Raw genomic sequence first — 16035 nt, 5'->3', positions numbered from 1 at the left:
TTAAACAGATTCTTGGACTGGGGGCTCACATCCATCAGCTTGTTCAATTTTAGCCCCTGTCTCATCCCCAGTAGCTTTTCCAGGACTGCTACCTACACCATAAAGCTCCATGAGTTTTCCCAGTTCAAACTTGGGCTTCTTCAACATTTTGACTTTACCAACAAAGACATCATAAAGCATCGGAAAAATTGAGTGGTGAGCCTTTTCTATGTCTTTTCCAATAATGCCTGGAATCAATTTATTCATGAATTCTTTCAAGTCATTTGTCTGCACCTCCTGGGTCATGATTTCCATCTTCTTCTGGATTGGGCGGACCTGTTGATGCTGAGCAGAGGAGGTCTTCAGAATCTGATTGCTGTGTTTTTTCATAAAACCAACACTGAACACTGGAAGCAAATGCCATCAGTAGTCTATATATCAACATGGGCTTAAATCGTGGTCTACCATTATTTGATCATGAAGCACCTTTTGTCACAGGTATAATCCATGCCATAGAAATTAGGCAGTCTTTACCCTGAACATCCTCAGTAATAAGCTTGAATTTTCTAAATGCAACGTCATCATTCTGCAGATCAGCTAATCTCACTTCAAAAACACTACCTTTGATATAATCGGATGCGATTTTGTTTCCTTGAGTTCCAGTGCCTGGTGTTTTCTGATATTTCTCACATTGAACACAGCGGGTGCTTTCACATCACACCCATCTTTCTTAGGACTGAGTCATCCACTCTCTGCTTGGCTCCCTTTTTGTCGCCTTTGTCAGGCACTTGTTCTTGCTCACCGCCCTGGTGCTGCTCAGGGAGCCGAAAAGGCTTTAAATGTTTCATCATGCGACTACATTTTACTAATTTCAGGTGAGTTTTCGATATCCAAATTATAATTATTATGGTTAATGGGTGATTATGGTGAACCACCGAAGCAAATCAAGTTGCCTTCTGTCTGCTAATATGCTACTGATCTGCACTCAAGACAATATTAAATGACTTCAGCTTACTTTGTCCTTACTGAGTTCCCCTGGGTTTCTCACCTCCCACAAGTGTATCTGCTGGTTTTCAAATCATCACATAAAGGACAGTAGGCCTTCTTGTAATAATAAGGTGTCATCCAATATCCCCCACCTGAGCAAGTCACCCGTCCTTTTGCCTTTGTCCTTCCACCTACTATAACTTCCACTGATGACATCCCATGATTACAGTTGTACACTCTCCCTCCCCATTAAAACTAATCTGACTCTCATTGAAATGTCTAAGGCACTTTTTAATATTTCTGCTTCCCAAAAGTTTTGTGAGGTGGTTTCACTCTTAAAAAGACACTTGCCCTGGCCAGTTTTGCTCAGCAGTTAGAGCTCAGTCTGTGGTCCAGAGAGACCCGGGTTCGGTTTCTGCTAAGGGTATGTACCTCAGTCACAGTTTGTCCCTGGCCCCAGTTGGGTTTGTGTGACAGGCAGCCACTCGATGTGTCCCTTTCACATCGATGTTTCTCTCTCTCTCTCTCTCTCTTCCTCTCTCTCCCTCCCACTCTACCTGAACAAAAATAGAAAAATGTCCTTGGGTTGGGGGGGTGGGAAAGACACTTTATTCCTTAAAGTTATCATGGATTTTCCTTAATTTTTAAAAATTCCTTATTCATCAAACATGGGTTTAGCATTTATGACAGGCTAGGCACTGTTTAGATGTTGTGAATATAGCAAAGAACAACAACAACAATTTTGAATTCTGGACTCTACATTTTTGAGGGATTTAGATTTCAATATATATTAAACATACATTATATATAATATATTGTGTAATATATTATATAGATAAAATTTGCCTGTTTGTATGATAATGTTAGTCGGTGATAATGGAGAAAATAGAGCAAGGGGTAATGGGAGGAGCTAGAGTGAAGTGAGAAGAGGCTGGAATGCTAGTTCACGTAGTGTTTCCAGTTCTCTGCTGAGGTGTAGGATCAAATGTGTGCCTGAGATTACTGAGCCTCGGAAACATTAGTAGCTTAATCTGTTTTTGTTGAATCATTAATGATGAAATGAACCTCTTTATGGGAAGGCGAATAGGAGGAGAGGAAAAAAGAGAGGGAGAGAGGAGAAACATTTAAATTCATTTCAGAATGACCAAATTTGGACTTTTCTTAAGTCATCCTGGTCACAAGTATGAGTCATAGAGTACTGGCTCTTAAAATTACCCATGCGGGCCAATCTTACTGTAATTGGCCATGACCAGTCTATGCATAACTTCATAAGCCTGAAGTCAATTCACATTATTTACAGATCCCTTAAGATAGATGTATCTGAAATATAACCCTCTTTGTGTGTTTCTGCAGCATTTTCATATTTAACCAAGTCATGTATATGTACTTTGAACATAGTTATTATAACTACGAAACAACTTTGCTACACCTTTAAATTATTAAATTTTTATAAAAATTTTGTCGGTATCTTATGTTCCTATTTGTCTACTTTTTAATACTTTATTTTTTGTATTCTTAAATTTTATATTACTTAAAATTCAGAAAAATAAATGGTACTGAGAACAGTGGCATTGTAATGGACTTAAATTATAAAACATTTATGTTAAAACTATGTTTAATTTTTAAACTACATAATGTAAAAGTTGCTAAAGAACTTTGATGTATTTTGTACTTTACAGATAAGGTTTCTGAGCCAGATTCTCCACTTCCTTATTTTTATTGGAAAGATTCATTAATCTGAGTAATTGGCCCCTCTCCAAAATTGCCAAACTGAATTCCTGTCAGCATGAGATACTTTTGATATCATCTGCCAAGAATATGTGGGGTGAACACGGGCACAGACTCAGCTATTGGATGGTAACTTCATTACTCATAAACTGTCTCTAGAGAAACAGTATACACTCCCCTACCAAAATGAAAAGTCAAAACCAAAGTTCTGTGGTTGAGTTCATCCTCTTGGGCTTTTCAAATTTTCCTGAACTCCAAGAGCAGCTCTTTGGGGTTTTCTTGACTATGTATCTGGTGACCCTGGTAGGAAATGCCATCATCATAGTCATCATCTGCCTGGAACAGAGCCTCCAAGTTCCCATGTACTTGTTCCTCCAGAACCTGTCTGCGGTGGACGTGAGTCTCAGTGCAGCCATCATGCCGCAGATGCTGGTGGTTCTCTCCACTGAGAAAACACCGATTTCATTTGTGAGATGCTTTGTGCAGATGTATTTTATTATGTTTTTTGGTGGGACTGAATGCTTTCTCCTTGTGGCAATGGAATATGACAGATTTGCTGCAATCTGTCAACCTCTGAGGTACCCAATGATTATGAACAAAAGGGTTTTCTTGAAATTAGTTACCTTCTCATGGGCCTTTGGTTTTGTCCTAGGTACTGTGCAAGCATTGTGGGTGTCTAGTTTTCCCTTTTGTGGTCCCCGTGAAATCAATCATATCTCTTGTGAAACTCCCCCAGTTCTAGAGCTCACATGTGCAGACACCTTTCTGTTTGAAATGTACTCATTCACTGGCACCATTTTGATGATCATTTGTCCTTTCTTGTCGATACTCTTGTCTTACATTCGAATCCTCTTTGCCATCCTGAAGATGCCATCAAGCACTGGGAGGCAAAAGGCCTTTTCCACCCGTGCCTCCCATCTTACGTCCGTGACCCTCTTCTATGGCACAGCCAGCCTGACTTATCTACAACCCAGATCTGGCTACTCTCCAGAAACCAAGAAGCTGATGTCATTGGCTTACTCACTTCTTACACCTCTGCTGAATCCACTGATCTACACCTTGCGAAACAGTGAGATGAAAAGAGCTTTGATGAAATTCTGCCGAAGAAAAGTGGATTTGCACACATTCTGACAGCTGGGAAGCCTCGTGATAATTGGTCATTGCTTGACTGAACTCTATTTTAATGTAATAAATGGCCAAACATTCTGTATTCCTTGGTGTGAATATGCTTAATTGGTTGAGTTTTTGAAGTTCAATAATATATTAGGGCTCCTTCCCTAATATATTAATAATGTACTATTGTCATTTATTTTCATAGATATATGTGTTCATAATGTATAATACAATTATTTATTTATCAGTTCTTCTAGAATGATCATCCAGGTCATTACTGAATTATTGTCATTAAGACAAAGCTTCAATAAACACCTAGTTTCATATATTCTTACGAACTGATGTTTTATTTCTGCATGATAGACTCCTCACAGTTTACCTGATGGGATGCCGTAGGCATGTCTATAAATTTTAACAGCTGTTGGAGGATTACTTTTCAAGATGATCGTAACACCTTCAGATGGACCTGAATGCCCGCCCACTCGGCTGTACTGAGAGGGTCAAGTTCCAAGAGACCAACAAATAGATGAGAGTTTTATTTCTGGCGTGAAAACCTGTTCCATGAATGACTAAGAAAGTAGAGTTATTTTGGGGAAACCAAACTGGTTCTACTTCCTGAACTTGCACAGATTATTATTCCAGATATTCATTAGAATGTTGGTGACCAGAGAACTACATGGGAACCTCCCTGAAGTCTCACTCGGTAGTTTTAGGATCTTTTTCAGTTATAGACCACTGTTTGTAAAGACTTTTGTTAAATTTCCCTTTGTTGGCCCCCAGGTCTTTTAGTACTTTGTTTATAAACAAACGATGATTCATTTATTATCATGGAAAACTAAGTGATTAAGTATCTACATGCTTGAGTCACATCCTTAACTATCACATGGAGAGAAAGGGATAATACTTTCTCATCTAGCAACATGTGAAACACTTAACGTTTGCCTCCTATTTTAATGCTGTTCGTCATAAGCAGAGCAGCGTCCCTTCGTTGAATCTATAACACATGAGCTCCTATTGCTCTTAATTTCTGCTCTAGGGATGATAACCAAGAAGTAAAACACTATTCCCATTGTCCTTCCGCTGTGGGAAAACAGTCTTTTAGTTACTACTGCCTCTGCCAAATATGAGAAGCAGAGATGAAAAACTGATTGTATTTTCACGAAAGGAAATTTTGTCATCAAATGATTGAAACCAGTTTGAGTAATATTTGAATGTTGTATAATGTGTACAGTAGGGATTAAACAGGCATTTGGAAGGCCTTCAATCAGATTATGTCTCTTGTTATGCTGAAATTTTCTTCTCTTAGCCCTTAAAGGGTTCAATTAAATAGGGCCATTCAAGGGAAAGAAATCTCCCAAAGCCTAATCCCCAAGACAAATATACAACTTCATTTTGAATTTTGTTCTTTTTATTTGTTTGCTTATTCATTCATTGATTTTGTTAGGAGTGACTCAGTTTGACTGTCCCTGGGGAAATACAGTCTGTGTCCTTGAGGAATTCAAAGTTTATTGAAAGATCACTGATTTTGGGAGCTCACAGAAGCCAGCCACACCGTATCATATGTCTCCACCCTAGGTGAGGAATAGAGGTTGAATGTTCAAGGGAAATATTCAAGGTTTGGTTGCATATGTGATGATTTCAAAATCACAATGGTTCTCCATTTAGTTATGATTTTGACAAAACAGCCAGTCCAGAAGGACCCTGTTATGATTCTACTGTAAATAGCAGCAATGCTGACAATACCAGTTTTACCCTCATGGTTGCTAATAGGACTGATCCTTGAAATCATGCTTTCCTGGCTTTGAAGTTGACACCAAGATTTCAAACCATAAAAGTAGAGTAAACTTTCAAAATATAAAACTTAAAATGTCTCCCTTTGCTGAAAGCATGTCAAAAACATGCCTTTCTCTCATTTGAAATGTTTTTTCAGCTAATTAATTTTCTTTATGTTTTCCTTTTATTGAGTTTTTATTTTTAGAGAGAGAGGAAGAGAGAGGGAGAGAGAAATAGAAATGTGATGAGAGAGAACATCGATTGGCCGCCTCCTGCACGCCCCCCCTGGGAACCAGCGTTCTCTTGGTGCATGGGTTGGTGGTCAACTACTGAGCCACTGGCCTGGCTAATTCTTTCTTTATTTAAAATTGTTTTAAAATTGAACTTATTGGAGCATCATTGGTTCAAAAAACCACACAAGTTTCAAGTGTACAATTTGGAAAATCATCCTCCGCACACTGCAAAGTGCTGCTTGTTTAGACCTTAAAGTGTGCTTTCTTAAGGCAACCATTTTTGACTCTCTATTCTTCATCTTCTCCCAAATTATTCTCCCTCTGAACACTTCGTCTTTTCCTCAGAGCCCCTTATTAAGTGTTATTTCTTGCAGGAGTTGCATGGTTGATATTTGACAGGTCCAGGCTGCTTTGTGTTTGTCTCCATTCTCCTTATCAGGCCCAGCCTCTTCCAGGGTGGGATTTATTGTGATTTAACCCTATGTATAGGCCTGGTGTCCAGGAGAGAATGTGAAGGTTCTTAGTGTGCTACCTTTAATATTATTATCCTGCTGCTAATGGGAGGGACTGGCCACTTCTGCAGTTTCAGAAGGTTCAGAGATGTCTTGGGAGTGAAAATCACTGGGGACATCCATCCAGATTTGCCATCTCGTGTCGAGTCTTCAGATTTTTCCAACTCTTGTTTCAGTTGGGCATCATAGAACCTCTTCAACTGAGCACTGAACTATCTTCGAAGTTAAGCCATTCGGATGATTAAACCTTGGACTGGATCCTCTGCTTGGCCATTGCAAGTGATGAGGGTGCTTGTGAACAACTGAAATGTTCTTTGGCTCTCAAACTTTGTTTTCAGTGGTTTGTTGATTGCACTCAGCTATTTGTGTGTCTTTTGCAGGGATCATTGCAATATCGTAACAACTATATAATTCTATTATCCTTTGATTTATCAATCTTCATCCCCTCCAATGTTTGGATGCTTGAATTGTTGTACTGGCCAGTACATTTCCTGCCACAGTTACATATTTCCAAGTCACCATTTCTGAAAGCTTTTATTGCTAAACTTGCTGTCCTAGTATATGATCAGATTTTTAAAAAATGTTCTGTATGTGATTGAAAAGGATGTGCTTTCTTTCAAGTTTTTGACACAATGTTCTCCATATGCATACTGGACTAAGTTCTATTGTGAATATTTTCTTTATCCTTACTGATATATTTCTTTCTTCTATCAATTAGGTTAAAAGGCATGTTACAGTCTTAAGTTTTCTTGTGATTCTGTCAATAATTGCTGAATATATTTTGCAGCCATATTAATGGATATTCTTCGGTTTAGAATTATTATAACTTCTTGGAGAATAGAACCTTTTCTCATTATGAAGTGACTCTCTTTATCTTTAGTAATGTTTGTTGCTTCATAGTTTGCTTTTTTCCTGATAATAATACAGTTACATAAATTTTCTTTTATATAGCTATCTTATTTTGGAATATCTTGTTATTTTTAACCTTTCCATATCCTTATGATTTAGCTGTTTCTACACCGAGGAGCGCTGTGAAGGAAAAAATAAACCGGAATAGCAGCATTGTGGTTGGGATTCCACTTTAAAGAGGTTGATTTGGGAAGATCTCATGGAGAAGATGCCACTTGGGCAAAGGGACGTAAGAGAGTTAGTTAGCATTTTAGTGCATGTTCAGGGAAACACAAAGGCAGGAGCTCTGAGATGAGAACATGGCCAGAGGATTTGAGAAATAGCAAGGAAGCTGCATGGCTGAGTAGGACTGAACAAGGACTGTGCCAAGGATGACTCCAGAGAACCCCGAGGGGGAAACAAATCTGTATTGATTGATTGATTGATTGATTGATTGATTGATTGATTTTTAGAGAGACAGGAAGGGAGAAGGAGAGAGAGAGAGAAACATTGATGAGAGAGAACCTGCATCCTCCATGCCCCACACTGGGCATTAGGCCCACAACTTGGACATGTTCCCTGACCAGGAATCGAACCAGGATCCTCCTAGAATATGGGTCGACGCTCAACCACTGAGCCACACAGGTAGGGCAACAGATCTTTATTTTTTAAAAAAAAAATTTTTTAATCCTCATCTGAGGACATTTTTGCATTTATCTTCCTATAGAGTGAGAGGGAGCTAAGGAGGAAGTGAGAGATAAATACATCGAGTGGTTGCCACCCACACGACCCCTCCGGGGCCAGGGACAAACTCCAACTGAGGTGAGTGACCTTAGTGGGAACTGAACCATAGACTCTCTGGACCATGTGCTGACACTCTAACCACTGTGAAAACCAGCCATGGAAGGGAAACATATCTTTAATCTCTGTTTTCGAGTTGGGCTTCTACATGGAATGGGATAGGGTACTACTGAAGTATGCTGAGCAGAGGAAAGGGAGGAAGAAAGCAGAAGTTTGGAGACTACGGCAATTATCCAACTGAAAAAAGATAGGTTGGACCAGTGTTAGCTTTGGGAAAAGTGACAATTTTTAACACTGTATTTTGATATGTTATGGGTTAGATATGGTTTGGGAGTAAAAATGGATTCATGGATGACTCTGAGGCCTTTGGCCCCTGTAACTAGAAGCTTGAAGCTACTATTATCTGGCATGAGGAATGCAGAGGGTGGAGCAAGTTTTAGGAAAAGACCAGGAGTTCAGTTTTGGACATATTAATAAATGAATCGTGTTTTACTTAATTACAAATGAATTTATTAGTAGTCTCTATTTCATTTCTGACTTGCTGTTAACATAAGAGATACTTTCAGAGTATTTAAAAAGTTCCAAGACTTTAGTTTTCTTTTCTCTATTTGGTTGTTGTTTTGCAGTTTTATTGCAAAGTATGTTATGTGTATGACTCCCAAGTATTTGGATTTATTAATATTTTCTTTTAACATATACATAGTCAAATTTTATAAATATCCCATGAATATTTTGGGAAGAAAATATAGACTTAGCAGCATAAAACGTATTGTTTCTGATTGATATTTACTCTTTTATTATCACATCTTAAATAAAAATTGTATTAATAAAATCTTCCCATTTGTATGTCTTTTTTTTGTCTCTTTTTTCAGTCATTCATTGAAGGAGACATGTTAAAATTTCCACATTTTTATTTCTGTTTTATTAGTTAATATTATTGGCTATGAATTATAGTTTGATATTAATATAACTTTCCTTTTATATCTCTTAGCATGTACTTGAAATGTTTCTGCACACTTTTCCTTGCAGTTGGATACACACAGAGGAAAGCGTAACGATCATGGCTCTGTCTTGCTGACTTCTCTTAAAGTACACATCACCTGCGTTCCCATTGCTGACACCAGTGAACAGAATGTATCTGTATAATAGAAACCCACAGGGGATTGTATGGGGTTTGAATCATGGAAAGTACATAGTAGGCAGCATTTCCCCAGCCTGGTGCAGGTGACTTGTTCATGCACTGGGTGTAATCTCACCATGGTGAGTGATATGGGAAAGTCCTTTGAACTTGAATCTGTGAATGAAAATCTCTTTTCCTCAGGATAACTGGTACATTTCCCACTGGATACAGATTACGCAGAATGAAGCCTTATTGCTGCCAAGAGGAGTGAACTACCTTGAGAATGAAACCTACTCCAGGAAAGGGGTGGTAAGAAGTAGACGAAGGTAACCTGCTTTCTGACCACGTCATCCCATCTGGACAAAGCCAAGTATGCAGACTTGTTTATCTCTTCACTCTGCCAGGACTGAGCTAATGGCCTATTCATTGCTCAATCCAGTTTGGCCTGATCCCCAAGTACCATTCGCGCACGTATTCCATGAGATTAATGATGTTATGCTTATTTTATAAGGAACGTAATAGAATCAGGGGAGCTAAATGACTTACTCAAATCATACGAACTAGTCCAGATCTTTTGACTCTGCTAGTTTAAAATTTCCATACATGTAAACAATTGTAATGACACTTTTCTCTAAAGTTATAAGTGACCCTATAGTTCTTCTAGAAATAATTAAAAGTTCTTGGAGGGGTGGGGCATCTAGGCTTCCTACAAAGCTTCAGTAGACTTTCCCTAATTTGTTTGTGGACACTGTCCTAACTGTGCATCTCATCTAACCATATTCTGTACCTCCAGCTCACCTGCATTTGCTTACACCCTCATCCCTCACACCACCACTCTCTTCTCTCTCCATTTACAACCTTTATTCAACCTCTTCTTCAACCCCCTATTGGGAGTTGTCATGGTGAAATTGAGTCTCTTGTGTGAAGAGGCATTTCCCCTACAGAAACATGAAGGAGAGGTGGCTCCAGGTTCGTGCTCTTGAGCTTTCTCACCAGAGAGGCCAAGAGTAAGCCTCTTTAGTTATCCTGGGAGATCATTGTTTATGAAGTGATTCCACGTTCTCCTGGGAGGGATTCTTTAGGACATACTATTCAATGACATATAATGTTCTGGAATCAGTGCACTAAATCACTGAGTTGTATACATGAGAAGGTGGCTCTGGCTCAAGGTAAAACTTCTGATTCAGTAGTGTAAATTAAAGAGACAGAGTCAGTAGGTAAGGAAGTGAAGTTTCTGCTTGTGTGCTTGATGTTGGATTTTCCATGCACATTTCTTCTCCCTGATAGCTGGAGATGCTGTTGGAGGGATTTTTCTGTGCTCAGGAATCATCAGACACAGCAGCAAAAATTAAATCAGTAGCTGTTAGTTTTGATCTATTCAAATTGTCCTCCTCTTCCTTTTAGAGAAGAGTTCTGGCAATAATTAGGGGTAGAAATACTTTGGGTGAAATAATCATCAAATTTTATAGGTTTGCAATTAGAAGAAAACTTGGTGAATAAGTGTATTTCTCACCTTTTTCAATGGCAAGGATGAAACCTACAGACGGGAGTGATCGGTGAGTTATCCGAGGCAGCATAAGGGTCTTCAAAGTTACAAAGAAAACGTGGAGTATCTGTGCTCAGTGGCTCTTTACCACTCACAACAATTCTGTTCCATAACATGCTTATGGTCAGTCCTAAAAGGTTTTGTACTTTATTTAAAAGATATCCTAACTTTCTAACTAAAAGACAAAATAAAGTATCCACTTTATATATTTGCAAATGAATGCATGTTATACTTTTCTCCCGTTTAGAGATGTTCTTCTTCTTCTTCTTCTTTTTTTTAAAATTACAAATAGAATTTTCGTATTTGTCACCATTAAATGTCTGAATTTTAAATAGATTCTTGGACTGGGGGCTCACGTCCATCAGCTTGTTCAACTTTAGCCCCTGTCTCATCCCCAGTAGCTTTTCCAGGACTGCTACCTACACCATGAAGCTCCATGAGTTTTCCCAGTTCAAACTTGGGCTTCTTCAACATTTTACTTTACCAACATAGACATCATAAAGCATCGGAAAAATTGACTGGGAAGCCTTTTCTATGTCTTTTCCAATACTGCCTGAAATCAATTTATTCATGAATTCTTTCAAGTCATTTGTCTGCACCTCCTGGGTCATGATTTCCATCTTCTTCTGGAATGGGCGGACCTGTTGATGCTGAGCAGAGGAGGTCTTCAGAATCTGATTGCTGTGTTTTTTCGTAAAGCCAACACTGAACAGTGGAAGCAAATGCCATCGGTAGTCTTGATATCAACATGGGCTTCAATCATGGTATGCCATTATTTGATCATGAAGCACCTTTTGTCACAGGTATGATCCATGCCATAGAAATTAGGCAGTTTTTACCCTGAACATCCTCAGTAATAAGCTTGAATTTTCTAAATGCAACGTCATCATTCTGCAGATCAGCTAATCTCACTTCAAAAACACCACCTTTGAGACCATTAGATGCGATTTTGTTTCCTTGAGTTCCAGTGCCTGGTGTTTTCTGATATTTCTCATATTGAACACAGCGGGTGCTTTCACATCACACCCATCTTTCTTAGGACTGAGTCATCCACTCTCTGCTTGGCTCTCTTTTTGTCGCCTTTGTCAGGCACTTGTTCTTGCCCACCGCCCCGGTGCTGCTCAGGGAGCTGAAAAGGCTTTAAATGTTTCATCATGCGACTACATTTTACTAATTTCAGGTGAGTTTTTGATATCCAAATTATAATTATTATGGTTAATGGGTGATTATGGTGAAACACAGAAGCAAATCAACTTGCCTTCTGTCTGCTAATATGCTACTGATCTGCACTCAAGACAATATTAAATGACTTCAGCTTACTTTGTCCTTACTGAGTTCTCCTGGGTTTCTCACCTCCCACAAGTGTATCTGCTGGTTTTCAAATCATCACATAAAGGACAGTAGGCCTTCTTGTAATAACAAGGTGTCATCCAATATCTCCCACCTGAGCAAGTCACCCGTCCTTTTGCCTTTGTCCTTCCACCTACTATAACTTCCACTGATGACATCCCATGATTACAGTTGTACACTCTCCCTCCCCATTCAAACTAATCTGACCCTCATTGAAATGTCTAAGGCACTTGTTATTATTTCTGCTTCCCAAAAGTTTTGTGTGCTGGTTTCACTCTTAAAAAGTCACTTGCCCTGGAAGGTTTGGCTCAGCAGTTATAGCGTCAGTTTGTGGTCCAGAGAGACCCGGGTTCGGTTCTTGCTAAGGGCATGTACCTCGGTCACAGTTTGTCCCTGGCCCCAGTTGGGTTTGTGTGGGAGGCAGCGACTCGATGTGTCCCTTTCACATTGATGTTTCTCTCTGTCTGTCTGTCTGTCTCTCTCTCTCTCTCTCTCTCACTCTCTCTTCCTCTCTCTTTCTCCCACTCTACCTGAACAAAAATAGAAAAATGTCCTTGGGTGAGAATTAAAAAAAAAAAAAAAGACATTTCATTCCTTAAAGTTATCATGGATTTTTCTCATTTTTTAAATTCCTTATTCATCAAATATTGGTTTAGCATTTATGAAAAGCTAGGGACTATTTTAGATGTTGGGAATATAGCAAAGAACAACAACAAAAACGTTTCAATCCTGGACTTTACCTTTTAGTGAGTGAGTTAGATTTCAATATATATTAAATATACATGTTTGCCTGTTTGTATGATAATGTTAGTCGGTGACAATGGAGAAAATAGAGCAAGGGGTAATGGGAGGAGCTAGAGTGAAGTGAGAAGAGGCTGGAATGCTAGTTCACGTAGTGTTTCCAGTTCTCTGCTGAGGTGTAGGATCAAATGTGTGCCTGAGTTTACTGAGCCTCGAAAACATTAGTTGCTTAATCAGTTTTTGTTGAATCATTAATGATCAAATGAACTTCTTTATGGGAAGGCGAATAGGAGGAGAGGAAAAAAGAGAGGGAGAGAGGAGAAACATTTAAATTCATTTCAGAATGACCAAAATTGGACTTTTCTTAAGTCATCATGGTCACAAGTATGAGTCATAGAGTACTGGCTCTTAAAATTACCCGTGTGTGCCAATCTTACTGTAATTGGCCATGACCAGTCTATGCATAACTTCATAAGCCTGAAGTCAATTCACATTATTTACAGATCCCTTAAGATAGATGTATCTGAAATATAACCCTCTTTGTGTGTTTCCACAACATTTCCATATTTAACCAAGTCACGTATATGTACTTTAAACATAGTTATTATAACTATAAAACAACTTTGCTACACCTTTGAATTATTAAGTCTTCATAAAAATTTTGTGGGTGTATTTTTTCCCATTTGTCTACTTTTTAATACTTTATTTTTTATAATCTTAAATTTTATATTATTTAAAATTGAGACAAATAAATGGTACTGAGAACAGTGGCATTGGAGTGGAAGTTATAAAACATTTATGTTAAAACTATGTTTAATTTTCGAACTACACAATGTAAAAGGTGCAAAAGAACTTTGATGTATTTTGTACTTTACAGATAAGGTTTCTGAGCCAGATTCTCCACTTCCTTATTTTTACTGGAAAGATTCATTAATCTGAGTAATTGGCCACTCTCCAAAATTGCCAAACTGAATTTCTGTCAGCATGAGATACTTTTGATATCATCTGCCAAGAATATGTGGGGTGAACACGGGCACAGACTCAGCTATTGGATGGTAACTTCATAACTCATAAACTGTCTCTAGAGAAACAGTATACACTCCCCTACCAAAATGAAAAGTCAAAACCAAAGTTCTGTGGTTGAGTTCATCCTCTTGGGCTTTTCAAATTTTCCTGAACTCCAAGAGCAGCTCTTTGGGGTTTTCTTGACTATGTATCTGGTGACCCTGGTAGGAAATGCCATCATCATAGTCATCATCTGCCTGGAACAGAGCCTCCAAGTTCCCATGTACCTGTTCCTCCAGAACCTGTCTGCGGTGGACGTGAGTCTCAGTGCAGCCATCATGCCGCAGATGCTGGTGGTTCTCTCCACTGAGAAAACACCGATTTCATTTGTGAGATGCTTTGTGCAGATGTATTTTATTATTTCTTTTGGTGGGACCGAATGCTTTCTCCTTGTGGCAATGGCATATGACAGATTTGTTGCAATCTGTCAACCTCTGAGGTACCCAATGATTATGAACAAAAGGGTTTTCTTGAAATTCGTTACATTCTCATGGGTCTTTGGTTTCCTGGTAAGTACTGTGCAAATATCGTGGGTGTCTAGTTTTCCCTTTTGTGGCCCCAGTGAAATCAATCATATCTCTTGTGAGACTCCCCCAGTGCTGGAGCTCACATACGCAGACACCTTTCTGTTTGAAATGTACTCATTCATTGGCAGCATTTTGGTGATCATTTGTCCTTTCTTGTTGATACTCTTGTCTTACATTCGAATCCTCTTTGCCATCCTGAAGATGCCATCAACCACTGGGAGGCAAAAGGCCTTTTCCACCTGTGCCTCCCATCTTACATCCGTGACCCTCTTCTATGGCACAGCCAGCCTGACTTATCTACAACCCAGATCTAGCTATTCTCCAGAAACCAAGAAGCTGATGTCATTGGCTTACTCACTTCTTACACCTCTGCTGAATCCACTGATCTATACCTTGCGAAACAGTGAGATGAAAAGAGCTTTGATGAAATTGTGCCGAAGAAAAGTGGATTTGCACACATTCTGACAGCTGGGAAGCCTCGTGATAATTGGTCATTATCTGACTGAACCCTTAAATTTAGTAAATGCTGAAAAAATAGTTTTAATTTCTTGGCATGGATATGCTTAACTCTCTGAGTTCTACAAATATGCTAATATATTGCATCTATCTATATACGTTTTTATTTTCTTAGATGCAGTATAATCCTCGATATTGGGTATAATGCAGTTTCTTTAAAAAATTGTTCATTGGAGGACATCCAGTTGTTTGTTAGATTTTTGTTCCTTTAGAGAATGTTAAATATGAAACCTGGTTTTATACATTCATACATATTGGTGCTTAATTTCTACCGAGTAGGTTTACCAACATGAGTTTGATGGGTTAAAGCAAAGAAACTGTGTTTGCAAACTTTCATAAATATTACAGTAGTTTAAAAAATTTCATTAGTAGATGGCCGAAACTGTGGGTAATACCTGAATGTTGTATAATATTGTTTTCAGTTAAACATCAAAGAAGTATCGGTAAAAAAGTTTGGTTGAATTCTATTCCTTGATATCCTGAACTTTCCTTCTCATAGCTCTTAAAAGAAACAATTAAATAAGGCTTATCTAAAACAAGGAAACAAGCCTGGCCAGTGTGGCTCAGTGGTTGAGCATCGACCCATGCACCAAGAGGTCACTGGTTCGATTCCCAGACAGGGCACATGCCCAGGTTGTGGGATAAATCCCCAGTAGAGGGATGCAGGAGATGGCCAGTCGTTCTCTCTCATCGATGTTTCTCTCTCTCTCTCCCTCTCCCTTCCTCTCTCTAAAAAGTAAATAAAGAAAAAATATTTTTTAAAAATAAAAGAAGCAAAAAAAAAAGGAAGCTAAATAGTTTCCTTTTAATTATTCTTTAGTTCATTTGTTCATTCACTGATTGTATAAACCATTTTTTCTTTTTTAATACCTTAATTTATTTATTTTCCCAGCTTTAATGAGATATAATTGAAACTTAAAATTGTATGTATTTAAAGTGCAATATAATGATTTGATATACATACATTGTCAAATGATGACCACAGTCAAGTTAATTAACACATTCATCACCTCATAACTGTTTGTGTTTTGGTTGAAAACATTTGAGATATATTAGTACATTTCAAGTATTTAATAAGTTGTTACTAGCTATAGTCACCATGCTGTACATTAGATTCCCAGAACTTATTCATCTTGTAACTGAAAGTTTGTATCCA

At 38.4% G+C, this 16035-nt stretch overlaps 2 protein-coding genes and 2 pseudogenes across 2 annotated transcripts; 2 read left to right on the top strand and 2 right to left on the bottom strand.

Moving 5' to 3' along the window:
- Window positions 1-2213, bottom strand: LOC118628612 (annotated as a pseudogene).
- A 607-nt stretch (window positions 2214-2820) lies between these two features.
- LOC118628937 (olfactory receptor 10A3-like) lies at window positions 2821-3862 on the top strand. Its single transcript, XM_036259991.1, is given in 1 exon segment — window positions 2821-3862. A coding segment is annotated over 1 exon segment (1005 nt). The 3' UTR covers window positions 3826-3862.
- Window positions 3863-11007: 7145 nt separating this feature from the next.
- Window positions 11008-11833, bottom strand: LOC118628611 (annotated as a pseudogene).
- A 2050-nt stretch (window positions 11834-13883) lies between these two features.
- LOC118628961 (olfactory receptor 10A3-like) lies at window positions 13884-14828 on the top strand. The gene has a single exon (XM_036260039.1). It carries the CDS (start codon window positions 13884-13886, stop codon window positions 14826-14828), a length of 945 nt encoding a protein of 314 aa, XP_036115932.1.
- Window positions 14829-16035: the final 1207 nt, after the last annotated feature.

Source organism: Molossus molossus, unplaced genomic scaffold (assembly GCF_014108415.1).
Source record: "Molossus molossus isolate mMolMol1 unplaced genomic scaffold, mMolMol1.p scaffold_m16_p_13, whole genome shotgun sequence".
Classification (NCBI taxonomy): Eukaryota; Metazoa; Chordata; class Mammalia; order Chiroptera; family Molossidae; genus Molossus; species Molossus molossus.
Note: the sequence above shows the minus strand (reverse complement) of the source record. Positions and strands in the feature narration are given on the sequence as shown.

What these genes read in the sequence shown, in the direction of transcription:
- LOC118628961 (XM_036260039.1), top strand. Translation starts at nt 13,884, where the DNA reads ATGAAAAGTCAAAACCAAAGTTCTGTGGTTGAGTTCATCCTCTTGGGC.